At 41.3% G+C, this 23,425-nt stretch overlaps 2 protein-coding genes across 3 annotated transcripts in view; one reads left to right on the forward strand and one right to left on the reverse strand.

Moving 5' to 3' along the window:
- Window positions 1–1,894, reverse strand: part of taf1a (TATA box binding protein (TBP)-associated factor, RNA polymerase I, A) — a 14,668-nt gene extending 12,774 nt beyond the window's left edge. Inside the window, exon 1 of the mRNA XM_022211481.2 lies at window positions 1,746–1,894. The gene's annotated coding sequence lies outside the window, so the exon portion shown is untranslated. The remainder of the gene's footprint in view (window positions 1–1,745) is intronic.
- On the forward strand, window positions 1,354–22,589 carry mia3 (MIA SH3 domain ER export factor 3). 2 transcript variants are annotated; one of them, XM_022211495.2, is made up of 27 exons: window positions 1,354–1,548; window positions 2,711–2,844; window positions 2,942–3,028; window positions 3,151–5,263; window positions 7,047–7,370; window positions 7,863–7,993; window positions 12,678–12,809; window positions 13,165–13,186; window positions 13,275–13,363; window positions 13,453–13,530; window positions 13,688–13,798; window positions 13,880–13,951; window positions 14,027–14,131; window positions 14,225–14,347; window positions 14,443–14,530; window positions 14,698–14,750; window positions 14,838–14,928; window positions 15,073–15,211; window positions 17,351–17,513; window positions 17,605–17,640; window positions 17,754–17,821; window positions 17,974–18,059; window positions 18,900–19,013; window positions 19,563–19,625; window positions 19,723–19,769; window positions 20,440–20,785; window positions 21,812–22,589. In XM_022211495.2, the coding sequence occupies exons 1-27, from the start codon at window positions 1,428–1,430 to the stop codon at window positions 22,069–22,071; spliced, it is 5,196 nt and encodes a 1,731-aa protein (XP_022067187.2). In that variant the 5' UTR covers window positions 1,354–1,427; the 3' UTR covers window positions 22,072–22,589. The 2 variants fall into 2 exon arrangements, with proteins under 2 accessions (XP_022067187.2, XP_051792699.1); XM_051936739.1 differs by lacking the exons at window positions 1,354–1,548; window positions 2,711–2,844; window positions 2,942–3,028; ... (1 more) ...; window positions 7,047–7,370; window positions 7,863–7,993 and adding an exon at window positions 10,140–10,678.
- The last annotated feature ends 836 nt before the right edge of the window (window positions 22,590–23,425 follow it).

The raw sequence follows: 23,425 nt of genomic DNA on the forward strand, positions 1-23,425 counted from the left end.
TTAATATACCAGTTGGCTCCGCTGGTTGGGAAGCTAATGGGACTTAGCCACAATCCGCCAGCGCTCTAGGAACTCTGTCAGCCTATTCGTTGTGCTGATTGGTTGTATACCTACCCAATTGCTGCAGAGTGATTTGAAAGACAACCTTTTAGCCCGCCTCCCTCCCTGTCGAGCGGCCTTAGACCCTTGTGCCTTCAGAACATGGGTCTAGCGCGGCTAGGCTAATGAAATAATACATTTCCACATATTGTAGTGCTTGGATGTTTTATGACCCCCACTCTGTTGTAGAGATTCTGTGTTTTGGAATAACAAACACTTAGTCCCCTATGTTCAAAAGAATGAATTTATGAAAACATTGCATGAAGCATGTATATATTTGTCTAGTATATCAAACAAAGGAGGATATGAGGATTTGAGCAACAATTTAGCAATACTGTGTTCTAACATTGTTTTTAAACGGGACAGCATTTGTGTGATACTGATAGCTGCAATCCATTCTGAGGATTTCCTTAGCTTGTGCAGGTGTTGTACAGTCATGGCTTCTTGGGACTGAACGACTGTGGCAAATCAAAGTATCTGCTGCAAAAAGATTCATCATCTAACAAACACGTGTTTCATTTTTGGGCTTTCCCTGTGCCAAGCTGCTCAACGTTTGCTGCTGAGGAGTAGTCCAGCTATGCAAAACTTAGTTTCAATAGAATGATGGTGAGGCATAAGATGTTGCTTGCTTAATATTTGGACTTTCTCTCTGTAAAACCCAAATATAGAAAAAAAAAGCAAAAATGATGTTTTACATATACAATTTCATGTTGTTATTTACCATATTAACAATGTCTAGACTGTATTTCTGATGAATTTAATGTTATCTTCATTGAAAAAAACTGTATTTCTTTCAAAAATAAGGACATTTCTAAGTGATCCAGACTTTTGAATGGTAGTGTATGTATTCACACAGACACATAAATATGTAGATAGATAGACAGACAGACAGACAGACAGACAGGATTTTTGCAACAGTAGGTCTTTCAGGGTTAAGCACATTCAGTTTCATTTCTTGTACAACATGGAGAAATAGTTATATTAAATGTTAGCATTAATCACGTTGTTTCTATTTTTTTCTCTAACATATGTTTCTTTGTTTAGCCAGTGCTCTGCTCTAGGAATATTCAAACATGCATTATGGAAAAACATCTGGATTTAGTCCGTGAATTCTGAGGAAAGTTCCTCGGGCTGATTCTCGGGTAATTTTCAGAGTCCGTCTCTCTTGTCCCTGCTTGTGCTTGAAGCCTGCTGAGGCAGTGAGGTTCCTGCTGTGAGGAGCTGGACGTGCTACACCCAGCCGGATCTGTTCTGCTGACGTGTCGGCTCCTGCTGCCCAGTGCTCATGCTCCAGCAGCGGAGTAAAGCTAGTCAACAAAACTGCCAGCATGGCAGCAATACACTTCTACCGGCAAGGCCTTTTATTACTTTTACTAAACTTTATTTCCACCGCAGCCTTTGAGAAAAGGTTCTCAGACTTTAAAAGATGCGCCGATGAGGAGTGCAGCAGTAAGTTTGCTGACTTGGAACTACCAGCTCTCGGGAGGACTACAGGGATCATCCCGATACCGCAGCTAGCCATAAACTGTGCCTTATCGCTTGACCTGTTGCCAGTCGATATTTGCGACCTTTATTCTCGTTTTTCCTGATGCTGTTTAGCTGTGCGATGCTCAGTTAACGTGAGCTAAGGTTAATATTGTCATTACCTTGGTTGGGCTGTTCGTTGAGACGCAGCCTGCGTTTCCCGGTTGAATGTCAGCTCCGGCCTGCTTTAATGGGTTGATAGTGGAAGCTAATGTTAGCAGCTAACTATGCAACGACAGACTGACTGTTATTCCTGTGATGAACATACGTTTGTTTATTAAACTACAAGCCATGCGTGCTCTGAACTCTGAGCCGCATTAGCGTGATTATTAACCTTCATCTCATCCCGTTGGCAACGTTGCTTGAGACAAACACTGCGTAAGGATTACTAGCTTAGCAAATGTAAATGTAATATGAGACAATGATACAGAATTAACTCTATCAACCTTAACACTCTAGTGGAAATGTCTAGATTTAAGAAAACCCAGGGCAAACTTGAGAGGACTGTTGCTTATTATAGGCAGTTGGTGATAAGTCATTTTATTGACGACTTCTTATCAAGAAAGCAAGTTTGGCCCCATAAAACAGTAAAGATTACATTAACACATAAAACTAAGCTACACAGTTAGAGAGATTCGAGTTGCAAATAAATCTGAGACCTAAAATGGGACTACCACTGTAGGATTTCAGATTGAACTACCAGTGGCATATCACACATACTGTATAGTTTAGATCTTATCTTGTTCTCTTGTCAAAGGGCGTTATACTGTAAGAGTTCATGGACACATGTACAAAAATAAGTCTGATTTTATTAAACAATCAACCAGTTAAGTAACTGTGCGAGAAAAAAATGGCCAAAACCACTGGTTTTAGGGATGTTATGATGAACATTTTAATATTCTCTGATAATATATGAAATAAAGTCATTTCATCAAGAAAATGACTGACAGAAAAAAAAATGTATGTTTTGGGTTTGTCTGAATGCATCTCTGAAAAGCTACTGCCTGTTTTGCATGCATGAGATGGACACTGTTTAAAAACTGACATTAATAACACAATACACAATGTGTTTGTCTTGTTTTTCCAGTGCTTCTATGTCGGGGAAAAGCCGTGACAGATTTTTCTGGACCTGACTGTCGGTTCCTGTCATTCAAGAAATCTGAAACTATCTATGTATACTACAAACTGTCAGGAAGAAGGGCTGACATATGGGCTGGAAGTGTAAGTACACTATAATAAACATTTGTCCATGGCTGGATTTCATCTAGATAGATTTGCTTATTTAGTTATAATCCTCCATGTGTTCTCTTGTCTATAGGTTGGAAGTCACTTTGGCTATTTCCCAAAGGACCTTCTTGCTGTCAACCACCTTTATACTGACAAAGAACTTGAAGTTCCAGCAGAGGTATAAAAAACATGATAGATTACCTGAAAAATTTGGAAATGCGACCTAACAGCATAATAGCATATATAAATGTAACTAACATGCTTCTTTTAATTTTCTTTTTTTTTTTGACTTCTTCTCAGGAAACAGATTTTGTCTGTTTTGACACTGGATATGACAAGTTTGACAATTACAACATAGATTTGCTCTTAGGTATGTCAGTGGAGAAGAATGATAGTGAGAATACTGAAACGCCTGACCAAATCCAAGGGGCAGAGGGCGCACAGAAAACAACACAGCCATCAGAGGAGGAAGCATCTCCGAGTGAAAAACCAACTGAGGATCATGATAACTCAGACGATCTTAATGAAGTTGATGATGAGTCCTATACAGGAGCTATACCTGATGCTACTGAAAGAGCTACAGAAGAAGAAGTTGAGCAAAAACACGAGCCAGTGTCTGTTCTTGAAACTGTATCAGTAATGAATGACACCAAAGATACACCCACAAAGTCTGAAGTGGAATCTATGCCTGATTATGATTTTGTTTCTGAAAATGAATCAGTTTCTGAAGGAGTGCAAATTCCTGAGTTGAAAACAACCCTTGGAACAACTTTTGATGCTGTCATCACTGAAGAAGAAATCACAAAGAAAGTTACCCCATATGAGGATGATGACCATGAAGATTTGGAAAATACTCCCAAAGATTTTGTTGATGTTGAAGAGGAAACTCCTCTGCTGTCTTTCTCTGAAGAAACCGTGAACAGTCTGGAAACTGATTCTCTTAAAAAAGTTGAAAGTCTGCCAACAACACAGGATGATATATCAAAAACGCCGGAGGAGAAGACCATGTGGTCGTCACTTGGAGATGCCGTATTTTCAGTTGTCACAGGGGGAGAGATAACAGCACAAGACTTGAGTGTAGAGGAGGACGATGACGACGATGATGAGGAGGATCAGGAAGAAGACTCTCCTGCAGAAGTTCCTCAGAGTTTTGAGGAAGCAAAGAGAGAGCCACTACCAGAAGACTTCCAAAAAGAGTTTAAGAACATTCAGCCAGAAGATCAGCAAGAAGATCCTTCTCATCCTGACTCTGTACAGTCAGATGTTGAAAAAACTTCCAGTCTCTCTGACAAACTGTTGTTTGACCATGACAATGAGAATGATGGAGAAGTGATGGGGCATGAGGAAGCTGGGGATGAAACATTAGAACTAACCGATCAGCTGATACACCATGAAGAAAATGAAATGAGTGTACCGTCAGTAGATCCAACACCACAAGACATTTTAGGCAGCCACGAGTCTGAAAAATCTGATAGTGAAACATCACAGGAACCCACTGAGGACATAGGAGAGGAGATGTCAAAGCCTTCAGAGGTCAAAGAGGACAAAGTAAATGCAGAGTACGGTACGGTTGAGCAGGATTTAGACAATGCATTAGATGAAAGCAAAACAACGACAGATCAAGAGCTAGCCACTATTGAAAATACAAAAAATCAGGACCTGCTCACGGAAGAGGACCTTGTCACTGAAGAGAGGCAGTCAGATCCTTTAGAGGTCACAGATGGTGAAAGTATAGCAGATGACAGCCTGCCAGATGATAAACACAAACATTCAATAACTTATTCAGAAAGTAATAACAGTCAAGCAGAATTACCTATTGAGGAACCAGAGCCCTTTGAGGAACCACATGTAGGGAAAAGAGAAGATGAAAACGATGCTGAGATGGAAGAGAAAGAAGAATTACTTGAAGATGAAAATGCGCTTTCCTTCTCACAGTCAGACACTTCACCTGAAACAAATCTACCTCCTGTGTCAACTCAAGAGCCAGAATACAGTGACAGCATAATGAGACTGAGTCTGCTGAGAGACCACTTCACAGAGGAGAACATGGAGCGGTTCCAAAACCTTCTGGGTTTGAAAAATCTCTTTAAATTGGAGGCCATGTTCTCTGATCTGGACACAGAGTTTCAGGCTACTCGTCTGACACACACAGGGACTATGCAGGACATTGAAAATGTGCTTGAGACTATCTTTGAAGCCTCAGAGAATGCCATCTTGGATGAGGTTGAGAAGATGCTGGATAGCCGGGACACAAAACGCAACTATAATGACCAGATGGGCACAAGTGTTTTGGATGAGGAAACTGAAATACTGGATGACTTTCAGGAGCTTGCTTTCAGTTTGCGACAAAAGTATTCAACAGCCAGTGACAGTACACCATTAGCAACAGAAAAATCTTCAGATATTGAGCAAGGTGGGTTCAGTTTTTTTTTTTTTTAAATTTGAGTTTCTTGTGTACATAAAGACTCATGAAGTACATCCTCTGCTGAGCCTTCTTGAAGGGGAAGCTGATGTTCAGGTGCAGCTTGAGATCCTGGGTGATGATGGTGCCCAGGAAGCAGCAGTGCTCTCACTTGGGAGTCACACGGGGTGATAGGGCCAAGTGAGGATGGGTCCTTCCTGAAGTCGACAGTCATCTCCACTGTATTTTGAGTGTTGAGCTTCAAATTTTTCTGCCTGAACCTGATCACCAGATAGGGAATCTCCCATCTATAGGCGGACTTATCCCCACCAGAGATGAGTCCACTGAGGGTGGTCCTGTGTGTGAACTTCAGGAGCTTGACAGACTGTTGACTGAAGGTACAGCAGTTGATGTACGGGGAGAAGGGCAAGGGAGAAAGCCTTGTGGTGATCCTGTGCTGACAGGAGTCAGAAACATGTCCAGCTTCATCAGCTGCCTCCTTTCAGACAGGAAATCAGTGATTCACCTGCAGGTGCAGTCAGGCACGTGCAGCTGGAAGAGCTTGTCCTGCAGCAGAGTTGGAATGATCATATTTAAAGCAGAGCTGAAATTGACTAAAAAGATCCTGTATAGTGTCCTGCAGAGTCCAGATGGTGAAGTATGGAGTTAAGGGCTATGCTGGCGGCATCGCCGACAGACCTGTTGGCTCTGTAGGTGAACTGCAGAGGGTGCAGGAATGGGTCAGTGATAGATTTGAGATGGGATAACACATGGCACTCAAATTACTTCATTGCGAAAGAGGTCAGTGTGACGAGTCTGTAGTCATTTCGTCCAGTGGTCCTTGTTTTTTGGGGGGGTTTTTTGGCAAAGGGGATGATGGCGGAGGTCTTGAAGCAGCAGTGGTAAATGAAGATAGTGATGGACACTGAAGACAGCTGATCAGCGCAGTGCTTCAAGGTGGATGGAGACACAAAATGCAGCCTGACTGCTTTGTGAGGGTTCTGTCTCTTGAAGAGTCTGTTGATGTCTCTCTCCAGGATGGTGAGAGGGTCTCTGTGGTAGTGGTGAATGGGGGTGTCTGAGGTGTGATGTTGTGGGGTGACTGGTGACTGAAGTCACTAGTGATGGATGCAGGACTTTCCCAATGTCTTTCAGAGCGACAGTAGAACTCGTTCAAGTCCTTAATGGAGTGGGTGGCTCTTGGTGCAATACAGTTGTTTGGCTGAAGCTAGTTTCTTAATTATAATTTCAAATTATATATTAGATTCATTTAGCAGACTGAAAGTAGATTCAACAGGAGGTAGGTGGGTGAGGCAGGACTAAGGACCTTGCCTAAGGGGCCTCAATGGGCAACTGCACCCTCACCAGGATTTGAACCAACGGTCTCCTGTGCCAAAGTCGGTGGTGCTAGTTATTGAGCTATCCAGCTGCTTCCTTAAACCTGTCTCTGTCTCCATTCCTTAATGTCCATTCCTTGTCCAATCCTAACTGCCTGAGTTTGGCTGTGAACAAGGGTTTGTCACGGTTATAACTCACTCTGGTACCTGATGCTACACAGCAGTCCTCACAGAAGCTGGCAAATACCACTTTCCTGACAAATCATTAGATCACACTTGTTGTCTGTTGGTCAAATCTGACCAAACTGACCAACTGGAAATTAAAGTTGTTAACAAATACACACCTCAGAGAGAAAACAAGTCCCATACCAGGAATACAGTCCTTTTTTAAACAGACCTAAAAATAACCTTGACATCTTAATTGCCAGCCTGTTTAATTTTCTGTGTTTGCATTGTAGATGAACATGAATTAAATGTTGAAGAGAACACCCACCCCGTTGTTGAAGAAACATTTGATAGCATTCCTGAAACCAAGAGCGATGACAACCTCACAGCAACCGAGCATGAAGAAAGGCCAGCTGAGATTGAGGAGCAGACAGTTTTGGACGAGGTACCCACTGGATTAGATGTCAGCGTGGAGGAGGATGGCGGGCACTTTAATAAAAATAAGGACAATCAACCAGGCTTCAGGGCATCACATGAGTTGCCAAAGGTCTCTCAAGCCAACCTGGAACATCCCCTTGACATGGGCCTTGGTGTTGAGGTTGAGCACTCACCCTCAGGTTGGTAATCCAAACATATTAACTGATGCGCCTTCTTTATGATTTGTTCCTTTTTTCATGGACCTTATTTAAATTTGGAGATAGAAACCTCATTTGCAAAATAGCAGCACAAAGAAAAACAGGATGTCAGTTATTGTTTTTTCTTAGCTTCAGATTCAAATCACAAGAGCTTACAAGATTGATTAAGTCTTTTACCAAGCCCTTACTTTAATTTTGGCATTTCTGTTAATACCTCCTTAACTATATTGAGAAATTTGGAATTTGGGTAAAATGAAACAGCACTCTTGGTTTCAAAAGGTCATTTTTATGGTCAACAAACCAGTACACGTTAAGCTTTCTAAGCTTTTTTTCGATCAAAGTCATAAATGAGCCTTGTTTGGTTCTGTCTTTATATTATGATATTTGCTTGTTCACTATAATAAAAGATTTTGATTGTTGTTGTCGATCCACAACACATACAAACTGATTAAACCGCAAACTTTGTTCCATAAGGATCTATGGACTCAATGGAGCCAGTGTCTGAGATGCACGAAGAAGAAGTGGGATTATTCTCAACTGGAATTGTTTACACAGGCGGCATCCTTTCAGTAATCAAGAATAAAACTGCTGAGTGGACCATTTTGGTAAGTCTGTGCTTTGACCACGTATTCATGCAACATTTAAATTGATAAAATCAGTGATGTAGTATTTGCTGTAAACGCTTTGATTTGGCAACATATTGAAAAACAATTGTTGAATTTTCTAAGCTATTTTGCAGCAGTAAATTGGAACTTGCTTGAGCTAAAGTAGGTCACTGTCACCATTACAATTCTACAGTTTCATTTATCAGAAGCTTTTATCAAAAGCGAAGTATGTCTGAGAGTAGATACAACACAAGAAAGGATCTAGTCTGGAGAAATAACCTGGATAAGAGCCATAAAACCACCTCAAGTGTGATAATAGGACTGTGGTATCCACAGGGAGTGCAGATGTAATAGGATTTTTTTTTTGTTGCTGTCCAGTGCAAACGTGTTCAGTGAAGAGCTGGGTTTTAGTCTTTTCTCAAGGACTCAGAGGGGCTCTGCAGAGTTTATTAACTCGTTTCACCACCAGGGAACCACAGTAGAGTCTAGCTATGAACCGGCCCTGTTGTAGTGGTTGTATCGGGAGCCTTTGTTGCTGAGTGTAGACCTGAATGAGAGAGTACAGGTAGGCATGAGCTGTTTTCTTTGTAGTTTTGACTAAAAGCGTCAAGTTTTAATTTTATGCAGGCAGCAACTGGAAGCCACCGAAGCGATCTAAACAGTGGGGTGACGTGCTGTTTTTGGCTGGTAGAAAACTAGACGTGCTGCTGCATTCTGGGTCATCTGTAGAGGTTTGACTGTGCATGAAGGGAGGCCTTCCATTATCTTTGATGTTGGGCTAACTGGAGTTGACCTGTCATTTACTTTAAATCTAAACACTAGTCTGACACGGCCAACTTGATCTTCTGGTGTTGATAGAAACAAATGTTGCTTCAATGTAGGCAACCTAACCTTAGTTTGGGTTGTGATAACCCTGCGTACATCGATGTACGAACACTGCTCCCACTAACTTCACTCTCACAGTGAGAAAAATCAAGTCAAACTTAGAGGAAGAGGAGCATGAGTACCACCCGAGTCCAACTGACTGGAGACTGAAGCCACATTTATCAGGGAGGAGGAGACATTAGCAACGGAAATAAAAAATACAAAATGAGCCAGAGTCAACGGAAATGTAGCAGCATTTGGATGCACTTTTCTGGGGACGAGCACAGTCCAATATTTGTCAGAAAAGCATTTCCTTCAAGTCAGGGTCATCAAACAATATAAAAACAAGAAAAGCACTCAGAGAGTGCTGTACTCCACCAAAGGCTACTCAGCTGTTGTATCATTTCCGATATATAAGTCCCGATAAGTCCGTATTGGTTGATTTGTAGTAGAATTGGAATCATGTGATCGTCAGCAGCCAGCTGATGTAGTGTTCACTTGTAGTCATAGGTACAATAACGCTGTGCCACTTTCTCACAATGATACAGAAATCTTTAACAAATCCGTGGATCCAGACTGTAAACTACATTCCTGCCAAAATAGAAACAGTTCGTCCTTGTGTCATTTCTGACCTTCCCTGAAAATTTCATTCAAATCCGTTCATTTTTGAGTAATATTGCGAACAGACAGACAGACAAAGATACGCTGATCGTCACATTGATTAAAATAGCTTAAAAGCTTAAATCCTTTGTCAGCTGAGTCAATGTTTTCCCATATTAGGAAAGATGCACACAGAAAGACAGACAGACAAACAGGAGGCCAAACGTATGCCAATCGTCACATAAATATGTTGCGTTCCTTCGCGGAGAAAAAAAATATATCAATATAATAAATAAGAATAAAATGTATAAAAAAATCAATAAAACTAAATCGAGTATATATTAGTGTTTGAATTATATATAAGTTTGAATTATTCTTATCCATATCTGTATCTTATATCTGCTACCAGTGATTGTTTCCTTGATGAAAACGAATTAATCCTGGTTGACTTCTAAAAAATAAATAAATGTAACAACGAGCCAGTCGTTTGAACGGCTCTTTGAAAAGAACGGCTCCCTTCAAAAAGCCCTAAATCCCATCTCTCATTCTCTGCTGTCAGTGTCTCATCTGATGACGCTGTCTGCTGCTGGCCTCCCCTTTCCAGGCGGGGCGCAGTTTTACCTCGAATGACGTGGGCAGTCACTGTCAGAACACCTTTCCGATTTCCCCTGAACGTTGCACGGCCCTCCCTCCCCCTGTCTGTTGACTGTTGCGGTTTACGGCTGTAGTTAAACACGGCCGGTGCTGGGTTAGCCCCTAGTTCAACCGGTGGGCCTTATTTTCGCAAGTAGGGGCAGATAATTATTAAGACACGCTCTTGCAATAGACTCTAGGTTGTCAAAATAGTTTAACGTTTTAAGCAGTTTCTGTTCTGAATTTAGTATTTGAACCCCTAGTGCAGCTAACGTCGGTGGTGAGTGGGATTTGACGCCTCATCCATGATTACTGTTAGCTGGCTGTTACTGCTAACTTCTGCTTTCCACCTGCCTCGACTGTTTCACGTTGCCAGTGTTTGTAACGACGTGTTATTTATTTTTAGTACGACGTGGACTCTGGCGTTAGCGGCTAGCAAACGTTAGCTTAACTCTATAGTTTAGAATCGCTAACGTGCTAGCAAGTTCCGTTTCTGTTTTTAACGCGGCCATGGAGAGCGAGACATTATCCCGACCTGTTCAGGAACCGGATCACGATTACTTGTTTTTTCAGACGGAACTGCAACATGTAAGTGAAAAACGACAGACCCACATGTCAATCATTAGTTATGCTATCATGGCCTACTGACGTGTTGATGAGCATATGACTGATGGACCCTGACTAAGGTGTTTGTTACGTCTAATTCAGTACTTGTTATTGCTTTTGTTCATGTATGTCCATAACGTTAATCCATGCACCTCAGCTGGTTTGCACCTTGGGTCAACTCCTGCCGTGTACCGTTTTTGAACCCGCTGACCACTCGACTTAAATTTACTCGACAAACTTTTAGATGTTGACAGAAGGGATTCCACTGTCATGTTCCTCTTTCATGATTTGTTTTCTGACCAGGATTAGTCTGTAGACTGCATTCAAGACTACCTTGACTGTTAGACTTTTAATTGCAGCTCTGAACAGGCTTAAGAGAATGTTTTCATTCTTGTAGGGAATGAGTAAACCATAATATCTCAGTTTCACCAGAGCCATGGAGTGTGTTTTTACAGCCACATGCTTAGTTCAAAGGTTCCTTTGTGGTTGGACCACAATGTGCAACTATGCTTGCTGTACTTGGACATTAATAAAGTCCACGATCATTTTAACATAAGGGTCTGAAATAGGAAGTTAGACTGCACTGAAGGTCAATGTTGACAGTGAGAGCAGAAGGAAACTTGTAAAGACTTCATTAATTTTACAAGTTAATGCCTTGTTATACATCTTGGTGTACTCTCGTGTTGTGTGTAAACAATTAACAGTTTCCACAACTACAGCCTAAGTGCAGTGCCTAATAGAGTAGCACTTGGTTTTATTATTTTATGATAATGCTTTTGGTCATATGACAACCCTTTTTTTTTTGCCAGAATCACTCATCACTGAAATGTCTTTGTTGTTGATCAGAATTTCTGTCTGTGAGTACACAGTGTTTTTGTCTTGAGGCACATGAAAACATTGGAAGGTGATTTGAGGCTCAACCTAATTTTGAACTGCAGCATTGTTGTTTCTATTGACTTGCCCTCTGTTCCTATGTGTTAACGTTTCATAGTATTCTTCTTCAGAATTGGTTCTGACAACAAGCATATATGTCTAAAATACTCCAATATTACAACTTGCCATTATGTAGCATAGAGTAGTTTGACTGTTAAATCAAGTTCTGAGTGAGCAGCGGCCTGTTCCATTTAGTGAATTTATCATGAAAACCAGGCTAGTTTCAGTTGGTGAGGTTATTTGTGCTTCATAAAGCAATTTCAGCATTATTCAAGCTCATGGTATGTGAAACCGAGTCAGTCATGTTTACATAGTCAAAACTGTGAATGCTGTTCAAATTTGAACCATCCTGATTAAAAGTGGGAGCTGCTTTTTCTTCCTAATGAACTCAGTCGAGATCTCTCTGTACCTTTCATCAGCAGGTGTGTGAAACCTCTCCCTCTCCTCCAACCTCCTCCTCTCTCCTCACTGGGTTGTTGAACATAATCAGATGTAGATTATGTGAAATTGACTGTTTTACACATCAGACAGAGATAGACTGAGTCAATATGGAAGAAGAAGTACTACTTCCAACCACGATAACTTGCGCAGAAGCAACCTGTGGTGATGGAAGGTCCACCAGATCAGCTAACAATCATCATTGAGTCGCACAATGCAACCACGTTCAATTTCAACTCCTAATAACATAAATCCCGTTCATTTGTCAGATTAAGAAATGCAGCTGACGGGCAAATCGGTCGTCCGACCTTGGTATATGGGCGAAAGACTAATCGAACCATCTAGTAACTGGTTACCTCCGAACGCAAACCACAGTAAATGACATGCCGTATACAGCCCACAGGCCTTGAGTTTGACGCGTGCTCCAAATGAAGCAAGTGTAGAGTTTTATCCAAGCCATATGAAGGCAGGAAGGGATTGTTTTTGTAGAAAAACCTTTAAGTGATGAACTTTTAGGGGTTTAGTCACCTCCTGTAAAGGACTTTTAACCATCTTTTTTTTCCAGCACCATTTATTTTTCAGTGTGAACACCGTTGTTGTGTTTTTTCAGATGATTTCATTATTGCCAGAAGAGTGGAAACCAGGAGAAACTTTGTACGGCTGTCCTTGGCAAGCTGTTGTCATCACTGCTTTAGCTGGAGTTGTGACCTTCATCCTCTTCTTCTGGAGGACTGTGTTGGCAGTGAGTATTGAGATATTACTGCTCTTATCTTTCCTCAAACTGTGTGCTATTATTTGACAGCAACATAGAAAAAAATGCCGGTAGTACTTGCCTACATGTTATAAAGTTTTGAATTTAAAGAGGCAGTCTGAATTGAATTGCTTGTGTTGACACTTAAACGTCCACCTGGCTTCATCTATCTTTGAACTGAGTTTGAATGCAAGATTCTCCTCATTTGGATCATCTTTGGAGAATATTAATACGCTGCCTCTGATGATAAAGCTTCATTAGACATGGTGATCATGCTGTGACAATTATTTCAAACTGTCTTGAAAGGACACCAAATGAATGCTGACGTTTTGAATGATTTTTCTAGGTAAAGAAGAGTGAATACCTTGGTAAGTTTAAACTTTGTTTTGCACATTACTTTACAAAATGCAGACATCTACAGTGCCACTAATTGTGTGCTTTGTGTTTTGGACAAAGTGGATGAAAAAGGGCTTGCAGAGCAAATACATGCACTTAAAAAAGAGAAGAATGAGGCTCTCGCCAAAATGTCTGAACTACAGAAACAGGTAGGCGAAAAGACAAATGTGATCCAATATCAGAAGCAACTTTGAAACAACAAATTTCAACAAATTTTTCCCTCTTTTTTTTTTTAAAGGCTGAACAACTGAAAGAAAATCAAAAACAGTCAAAGGAAACAGTTAGTTGTACAATGAAAAGGATGCAAGAGCTTGAGGTAAGAACTAGGAAATGGTTTCTTTTGATTGTTTTCCATATATGTATAAAAGGATCTTTTTGTTTGCTGTTGGCTTTGTCTTTCACAATTGTTGGTACTCTTGCTGTGCCTCTAAATGGCTTATGTATGCTTATGAAGTTTCTCTTGTGTTTTGCAGAGTAAGGTTTTAGAGGCAGAGACACTGAATGAACACATGGGCGAGGAAAAGAACAAATATGCAAAACTACTTGAAGAAGCACGGGCAAACTCTCTCCAAAATGAGACTAGGGTAATTGCTTTTTTTCCCCCCCTTCTTGTTATTATTTTTGACTATCTTCTCAGATGTATGATGCGAAATGTTTTTTAACAGATTGAAAAACTAGAGAAGTCCAATGAAAAGCTGCAGCTGAGCAGGAAAAAGATTCAGGAAGCCCTCACTAAGGTACAAATTCGTGCACAGTATTTCGTAACCTCTGGCTTTCAGCGCATCTAATAAACTGTGTGGTTTTGCTCACAGACTACTGTTCTCCTGGATGAAGCAAAGATTTGTGAAACCGCCAGAAACGTTCAACACAAATCTCTTGAGAAAGAGTTTGCTGCATTAAAGGATGAAAACAAAACAGTAAGACGATATTTAGATTTATGGTCTATAAATAAACTTTTTCGCTGGAGGTCATTGAAAGTGGATAATGTTAAAATTGTTAAATTGTTGCAGCTTAAGGCCACTATTAAAGGCTGGGAGGACAAACATAAGGACCTAAATGAGAAGATTAAAGTCTATCAGAAGTCCCAGAAAGAGCTGGAGGACTCTGTGGTGCTCAAAGATCACAATGTGGAGGTCAGTCTTTTCTAGAACTACCGTTGCACCTTTTGTTGGTTTGTTGACTTGTATGAAATTATTTACTTAAACAGCATAAAAATGTCTCCTGGCAGGTGTTGTCTGAACTTCTGGCAGACCTAGATGCTTGCGATTTGCAAAAGGGTGACACCAAAGTTTTAGCCAATGGTGAAGTCGTATCTGGTAAGTTCCACTTTGTTAATAATTTAGAAAGAATAAATAAAGCACAGTATTTGTTTCTTAAGGGCTGCCAAAAACTCCACAGTGGGGAGTTAAATTGTGTTGAGCTGTTTGGCTAACCGCTATTTTAGAGGACAGTGTGTCTAATGGTCTTGCTGTGGCATTTACAGATAAGAAGACAGCCATAAAGAGTAGAATTAAACAGATGATGGATGTTTCTAGGGTAAGATGCCAACAAGTCCTTTAAAACTCAGTAAAATTGGACCAAATGTTAAGCATGCAAATGATTAAAAAGTCTATTTCCTGTCAGGTTCAGACCACTCTCACTGTAGTTGAAGATGAGCGCGATCGCTTCATGGCAAAACTGCTGAATGAGGAAAAGTCTAGGAAGGCTTTGGAAGGTATGTTGATCGTGAAGAAATCAGTTTTGTGGGGAAAAAAATGCATAATTGAGTTCCAATACTGAGAGTGTAATCACGCCGAAGTGAAGCTGTTCAATCTGTTTACCTGGATTCCAACAAAACATGCCATTTTATTTTGAACAGAACAACACCAAGAGCTGGAGCATGCAATTGCCACCTTAAAAAGTGAAAAAAGCCATGTGGAAAACCAGTTCAAGATCCTCCAGCAGAAAAATGAAATCATGGTTGAAATGTACCAGCAGAAGGAAAACGCTCTGCAGCAGTAAGTGAAGCGCTGTTCTTACACACTTTGTGAAGTGTCACCACATTTTTCCTGCATGTCTGGGAGTCTTAAAATGTTTCAAAACGTTTTTTTTCATGATATTCATTGTAGGAAAGTTTTGTGATACAAATGTATAAATGGTTTTGTTCACAAACAGAGAAAACCACACATGACAAATTGGCATTTTCCCATGATTTGTGTGGTCACTACAAAATGCAAAACATACTTTGGGACATACTTTATTATATGTGAAACGAGATGCCTAACGACTTCAGCCGCCTCACGTCATTCACTGCTTCAAGCTTAAGGACAAAATACGAGCAGGTTTAGGAACATTCTCCTTCAAAAACATCAGTTTCAACAAAGGAATTTTCTTTTTATAATCTTGTGTTAACAAATGTGTCACGCAGAAAACATCAGCAATCCAGTGGGCCTGAGGTGGGTATCACTAATATGTGCTCAAAGCATCTTCACGTTTGTGCGTGCACAGATATTTGGCCAAAGAACAATTTTGCGGCAGTTGTCTAATCAATCATTATTGACACCATATGAAGAGCAGCGAGAAGTATGAGATCCTGAGCAATTGTTTGTGGTTTCTTCCACTTGGTGATTCTGTATGCGACATTGTATGGCGCTGTTTTTGCTTTGCTGTTCACCGATGTAGCTTTTACCGTGCCATGTTCCTGTTCACGGTATTTATCTAGTTTTCTCTGAAAGAAGTCAGGTGGCTTCTTGACGTGACTGGGATGCAATGTCTCTATGTCTCTTCTTAATTTGTTTGTCTCAGACTGTCCGCTTCGAGAGTTTTCTGACATAAAACACACAGGAGTCTCTTCAACTCCTGCTACATTCGCTGCGAAGCCAAGAGCAAGAAAAGTACTCCGCCAAGGCTGCTCAGTCGTATCATTTCCAACAACTGAGATCTTGAAAAAATTTGTAGCAGAAATCACAACAACATAGAATGTGGCCATTTAATATAGATGTACCCACAAACAAAATGACCCAGTGCTGAGCACAGGTGTGTGTTATGCACGTGTACATTATGTACAGATATCGAATCGTGTGACCTAAATATGTAGCGGGCGACAGGAATTGATGGAACTCGGAAACACCCCCACGAATTAATCAATAGTTCCTTGTATCATTTCCAACAGATAAGTCCTGATAAGTACGTAGCCGTTGATTTCTAGTAGGATCACAGTCATGTGATCATCAGCAGGCAGCTGATGTAGTGTTCACTTGTAGTCATAGTTACAGTGACGTCGTGCCAATATCTCGCGATGATACAGAAATCTTTAAAAAATCCGTGGATCCAGACAATAAGCCGCATCACTGCCACAATCTAATGAGGTGGTTCTTGTGTTGTTTCTGACCTTCCTTGAAAATTTCATCCAAATCCATTAGTCCGTTTTTGAGTCCATTCCTCGGCTGAGTAATAAGCCTCGTCATATTTTCTTGACGTTTCTTCAGGAGATTGTATCTTGTTTGTCTCCTGCTCTATTTTCCTTTTTGTCCTGGTCAAATATTTCTCCATTCTTTGCAACTACTGACAGCTAACCACTGTGGGCGGTGCAGAATGAATTGGGAATGTTACTGTGACAGCGCACTTTGAGTATTGTTGTGCGCCGCAAAAAACAGGCCAACATTAAAAAATGGTAAAATTTATAAGCTTTTATCCAAAGCGCTTTACATGATATGTCACATTTACCCATTCACACACTGATGGCGGAAGCTGCCATGCAAGGCGCTAACCACAACCCATCAGGAGCAATTAGGGGTTCGGTGTCTTGCTCAGGGACACCTCAACATGAGCACGACAGGCCGAGGATTGAACCAGCAACCTTCCAGTTACAAGACAGCCACTCTACCCACTGAGCCATGCCGCCCCAGCTAATTATTTCCACGTAGACGGACACCTCTGTCATGCCTCTGCTGCAGTTTGAGAAACACTGATTTAGACATACATAGATGCTAATTGTTTCATTTTTATTGTTGTAGAATTGACTTACTTTGATGATTCTAAAAAAGCCGTACTGTTTTAGCAAAACAGCATCTCATGAATGTGTCTTTTGAAATAGAAATGAAGTGCCAGGACTTTGTTGCTGTTGTTTGAAGGAATATGCTTTTATGTCTTCACAGGAAACTAACAAAAGAGGAGTTGGAGCGACGCAGCAAAGAGAATCTACTCTCTGAGGTGGGAGGAAAAGCTGTTGAAGCCGAGGAGCAGGTTAAAGTCTTAAGACAGCGCATTAATGAAATGGAGGAACAGATGAAAAAGACGGAGGAAGTCTATAAAGAACAGGTAGACTCACTGAGATTCATATTTTTTAATAAACAAAGACAAAAATGACCAAAACTTGAACACGGAGTAAATATTGTTTGGTTCTTTTTAGATAAAAGAACAGGAAAACAAAACTCACTCAAACTGGGTAAGCTGCATGGATTATGGCAATATTTTGAAACAGATGTTTAAACTTGTTAAGATTTAATAACAAGGCGAGTCAAAATTGGAGTTGCATAATGATTGTGATGTTATCTCCAGGTGAATGCTCGTAATGCAGAGCGAGCTCTGAATCAAGAGAAGCTCGAGTCATCAAAGCTCCGGGAAAAGTGAGTATGAGCAGAACATTCAAAAATAGTTTTTCTCTTCAGAGGAGAGCATGTGCTATTTTTCAGTTTTACATATGACTGTAAACTCTGTGGATTCAAATAGTCCGTAGCTACAGCTTGACATGTGCTACCTATTTTTCCTCTGTGAACAGACTGGCTGTACTTACCTCCCAGCTCAATGAGCGCCGTGCTCCTCTGTTCAGGCCCAACTCTGGTCAGCCTGCAGGCCCTTGCCAAGGTAAGCACTTCCAACCTGCCTTCTCTTTGCTTTTGAGCAGGAGGATAATGCGCTTTTCGAATCCTGTTGCATTTTTTCTTATGTTCTGTTTCTGCCAAACAAAAAAAACACACACAGTTTTATCATATTTTGGTTGCACAACAGGGTGTCCCTAAAGTCTGGACACAGAAAGTCTCATTAATTATATTTTGTGCCTCCACAGATTAAATATGAACTGGTACTTCTCAATGGATGTGAAGGATGGATATATCGAAAGATAGCAGATGGATTTAATCTTTTGACAAAGCCATATTTAATCTGTGGAGGCAAAAAAAAAAAAAGTCTTTATGTGTCATTTCAGTTAGGACTGCAGCTAACGAAGCCTCGAGTAATCGTCAGAGCACGATACGTCCTCAAAAGTGGAAGTGAGCGCGCAATGCAACAGAGATCAGCATCCGACTGGAGCGCGGAACACCAACGGACGTCGGTGCATATATTATGTATGCACGATGCAGCGCCGATGTCCGTGTTTAGAGCGATACAGCTGTATAGTAAACGCTGACATAGATTGTGGATGTCCGTGCTGTATTGTGCGTACATAATACATGGACAGTGCAGCGCCGATGTCCGTCCGTGTTCCGCGCTCCGGTCGGATGCTGATCTCTGTTGCATTGCGCGCTCACTTCCGCTTTTGAGGACGTATCGTGCTCAGATGATTACTCGAGGCTTCGTTAGCTGCAGCCCTAATTTCAGTGTATTTGACCGTCTCTGAGAACCTGCCATGAGAAGCTCAGAATTCACAGACTTTGTATCGTCAGCTGTTTCCTTTCCTTCGATAACTTAATAGTCTGATCATGACAGGTGATTCATATGGGCCCTCGCCTGTAAGCGGGGGTGCACCGTCCCCACCATTAATGATAGAGGGTCCCAGGCGCCCTCCTTCTGCCCCAATTGGGCGAAGAATTGACCCGTATGGTGAGTCAAAGAGGATTGCTTCACCTACCTTCATTTAGGCCGAAGTTCATCATCCCTCCGCTGCAGCCTCATGTCCTCAAACCTCTCTCCTCCTTCACGTCTGACTTTGTTTTTCTTTTCAGCTGTCACCTCAGCCTTTTCCTTTATTTCTTTCTACTGTGTACTGCATCCTGCCCCTCCCTGGTACCCGCCCTTGTTCTGCTCCTTTTAGTTCAATCATTTAGAACTGTCCTTTCTGATGTGGATGATTTTTCTTGTGTTGCTGTTGAAATGTGCTTCATTCTTTGTGTCATTTTCTCAATCAGTTTCTCACTGTAGGTGATGGAGTCCTGCACCTAAAGCAGATTAGCAGAATGTTTGTGCTCCACCCCAAATTTTTAGCTTGTTTTTTTTCCGCTAGACATTAATTAAAGAGAATTGAATTTGAAACCAACTTTTCAGAGGATTTACAGTACTCCAAAATGTGATGCACCTTTGAGTTTTCATGGAGCGCAGCCTTGTTTTCCCTGAATTTTCGCTATTCATGGTCTTATTTTCCTCTGCCTTCAGGAGCTCGATCTCCATCAGAGCCACATGCTCGTTACCCTGAAAACAAACACATTTCTGGGATGGGTATGTCTGTCTTTCTTTTTTTTAGTCTTCACATTTAAAAAAGGCTCAAGTTTGCTTTTAACTTGCTTGTAATACTGTGTTCTCTCTGCTCTTTCAGACATGATGGGGCCTCGTAGCTCATCTCCAGCCAACTTGGATGCACCTGTAAGTCATTTTCTTATCTGATCAGATGCATTTTTACACCATCGTTCCTTCCATCTGTAGGCCAAGAGCTCCCACCGACATTTTTCCGCTGTCTTATGTCCTTGCTCTAAAGCAGACAGAAGTAGCAGATCCACAGATAGAAGCAAAGAGTCAGGCTGAGGGCTCCACAGAGAGTCCCGAGCCAGTGAGTATAGTCCAGGTGTTTTGTGTGAAGGTGGATGCAGTGGATGCAGGTGCTTCAGGCCGTCTTCCCTAATGCTGGACTTGGAGAATGGAAGCCATTGAAGGCATTTTTGCTTCCCTGGGCCTTACCTAACAATTCTTCAAGTGAATGAGTGACCTGTTCTCACAGCACTGACAGAAGCAGCTCTTTTCAAGTCAGCTACAACTAAAATGTGTGTTGGAAATATTTGGGTTTGCAGCAGCTGCAAAGTATGTGTGTCAAACTGTGAAGGTGGTTTGATCGTTCATCCAAATGATCGTGGTGTGTGGTTGCTGGTTATGTGATTGAGCCCTGACTAAGTGCATTTTTTTGGGGGGGACTAAACTGTGTGGTTTGTGGATCTCTTCACTGCATGACTCTACTTTCAATCCATGTTATACTCACAGGAATATTGTGATTGCAATCACTGTATTATATTTTCTGGTTGTCTGATGTTGTTGCTTTCAGGTACCCGGATCCTTTATAGCATCACCAATCAGGGACTCATCTGGCCCTGTTGTCCAAGGAGCTCCACCTGGACCTTACAGAATGCCGCGACCAGGACTTTACCACCTCCCGCCTGGCCCTCCTCTTCCAAATGTACCTCCTCCTTTGCATGGGCCTCCATTGACAGCCAATGGACACCCAGGTATGCCGTTGGCTGGGCCGGTAGGAGGAGAGTTTGGACCTCGACCGGCCAATGAACATACATTCCACCCCCGACCAGGCCCTGTACACGATCCTCGTGGTCCGCTACCACCACACTTCCGTCCCCCTCCACCTCATCACTTTGGACCGATGCCTCCGCCACACGGTAGGTTCAGCCTTTTGTTTTCTTGTCAGCACATCATGTTTTCGTGCCTCCATATAAACCTGGTCCAAGCCTCTAAATGTATCACCTTTTCAGTCAAGTACTGACCAGAAGATTTGCTGGTATTGAGGAACGTTTTAAAGGGGAACTTCAGTTTTTTTCAACTTAGGGTCTGGTTTCATATGTCTTTTTGTACATGTGAGTGATGGAGAAATGAGTTTTCGACATTGCTCCAGTATTTAGCCAGGCAGGCAGCTTAGCAGCTCAGTTAGCAAAAAGTATGGGGCAACTGGCCCCCCCGCGTCAAAGTCCGCCCTAACGTGCTTTTTTTCCCACACTGACCTGCTCGGATAGTCTCAACGAGTGTCCCACAACGTACTAGAGATGAGAAGTGAACGAAAACCTCCACATTACTTGGCGATTGCTATTTGTTGTGGTCTGTATCCAAATCTCGGGACCCTAGAAAGCAAATCTCGTTCCGAAATCGCGCAATAGCTCGCTCCAAAACACCGGTGGGGGAAACAGCTGTTTGCCTCAGGTGAAGAGAGATGAGTGGAGCGATTTTGTGTCGGATTACAGAACAGTTAGTTTTTTCTAAACCTGGTAAAACTAATAGGTCGTCAGTGCATTTCCGAGTTGTGGCAACAGAATAGTGCGCTACATTTCGCGCAGCTTTCACAGACTACCGTACTCAGAGAAGGAAACGCTAAAGTTGTGGCTAAACGTTTTACAAATGGACCCTGAAACTCCAGTTGATGCACTTCGACGTAAAAACTTCGGTAATCCAACACAAAATCGCTCCACTCGTCTCGCTCAATAGTTTTTTACCACATTAACAATGTCTAGACTGGATTTCTGATTCATTAAATGTTATCTTGATTGGGGAAAAAATGCTTTTCTTTGTAAAATAGGGGCATTTCTACATGACCCCAAACTTTTGCATGTCCAACCGCTAAGTTCTTGGGATGTCTTTTTGACATTGTCTCACTGTAGTTCATACATATTTTCCTTTTGCATTGGTCTGTTCAGGTATCCGTGGCCCTGTCGGACTGCGTCCGCCCTTCCCTCCTGACATGCGCTTCTCAGGGTCGCGTGACCACACCAGTCCACCGGTGAACCTGCCTCCAGGTGTCCAACCGCATCCTGTACATCCAGGTGATGCGTACGGTCAGGCTGCACCAAATGCCCTCCAGAACTCAGCAGGAACTCACAATGTCCCCGGACAGGATGTGCATGTGAAGCAGGAGGCCCTTCAGGACTCAGCAAGGCCAGCAGTGGTCAAGCCTTAAAAAAAGCCACCAGCTACATCAGAGGACTTGAACACCCCCATATTCAAATCTATTACAATAACAAATTAGATCAAGTGAAACATTGATTATAATTGTTTTCATATTTCTGTTATTAAAAAAAGTGCTTTGTTCATTAAAACCAAGACGCTTAGAGTAAAGAATCATCAATAAGTATGTGTCTGAAATCCATGAGTTGAGAGGGTTGCCACTTTTCTAAACAGCTTACTGTGCAATAACGATTATACTTAAGAGGATTTTTGTTTGTGTTGATCTTTTAAAGCAAATAAATAGAATGATTTTTAAAGGGCAATTTTTTAAATGTCATTTCCTGTGGAAATTATTTTAAAAAAGGAGGAATAGGAAGTCGGTTTTAGTTTCTAGCATTTCAGGATTACCATAATTTCCCAAAGCTGTTGCTTTAGTATGACCTGTAAAGCAAATGTGTAATTTGATGGCCAAATGTATAACTTATTTTACTATGTTGGTAGAAGTTTTAATAATAAAGAATGTAAAAGCTGTTGGTGTTATGTTATCAGCATGGGATTTGCTTTATACACACTGAAATGTGTGATGAGGCCTTTATTAAAGGAAAAAAAGCCATAAAGTTGATATATTCCATATTTATACCTTGTGCTTGCTGTACTGTCGGTGTGGGCAGGAACAGAAAAGAGGAGTGATGTGTTTTGGTGACCATTCCAGGCTTTTCTAAGGTTAGCATAAGTCACCTCTCCTTTTCTGCTTCTTGCCATTGTCAGGTGGCAAGACCACTCAACATTTTCACACTAGTAGTTTATTAAGACACACTGGCTTTTGAATTTACCCAAAATCCAAATTAATACATACATGCAAAGCTGTAAGTGTCATTTCACCCTAAGAAAAATAACACATCTGGCTTACCTGCTGCATTCATAATTGGCCATTCAGATAGTTTTGTTTTTGTATATTTGTTAAAAGAACTTTAGGTTTTCTGTCTCCATCAAACCGCAGTAATGGTAAATAGAATTTCATCAGTGCTGAGTTTTAAAAAATGTAATTTTAGGCATTAAACAGTAACATCTACATACCTTGACATAAAATGGATCTCATAAACCCAAGATTCAATTTATTGATCAAAAGTATGCCGATCAAATGAAGCTGATTGGAAAACAGGAAAAAATAAGTGACCGATTAGAAGTGGAGGTCAGTGAAAAGATGTGCTTTGAAACTGGAACTAAATTACCTTCAACTGTCCTGCTGTTGTTTTTTGAGAAAGGAATGTGTCTAATTGGGAAAGGTTTAGGTAGATATGAGCAATAAGAGAATTTACACTGCCAGTCCAAAAAATAAAAATGTCACCACCTGAATTTAACTAAGC

Source organism: Acanthochromis polyacanthus, chromosome 16, assembly GCF_021347895.1.
Source record: "Acanthochromis polyacanthus isolate Apoly-LR-REF ecotype Palm Island chromosome 16, KAUST_Apoly_ChrSc, whole genome shotgun sequence".
NCBI classification, from domain to species: domain Eukaryota; kingdom Metazoa; phylum Chordata; class Actinopteri; family Pomacentridae; genus Acanthochromis; species Acanthochromis polyacanthus.

What these genes read in the sequence shown, in the direction of transcription:
- mia3 (XM_022211495.2), top strand. Translation starts at nt 1,428, where the DNA reads ATGGCAGCAATACACTTCTACCGGCAAGGCCTTTTATTACTTTTACTA. An exon ending in CGCCGATGAGGAGTGCAGCA is followed by an intron (nt 1,549 to 2,710) that starts GTAAGTTTGCTG and finishes TTGTTTTTCCAG; the next exon opens with TGCTTCTATGTCGGGGAAAA. An exon ending in AACTTGAAGTTCCAGCAGAG is followed by an intron (nt 3,029 to 3,150) that starts GTATAAAAAACA and finishes ACTTCTTCTCAG; the next exon opens with GAAACAGATTTTGTCTGTTT.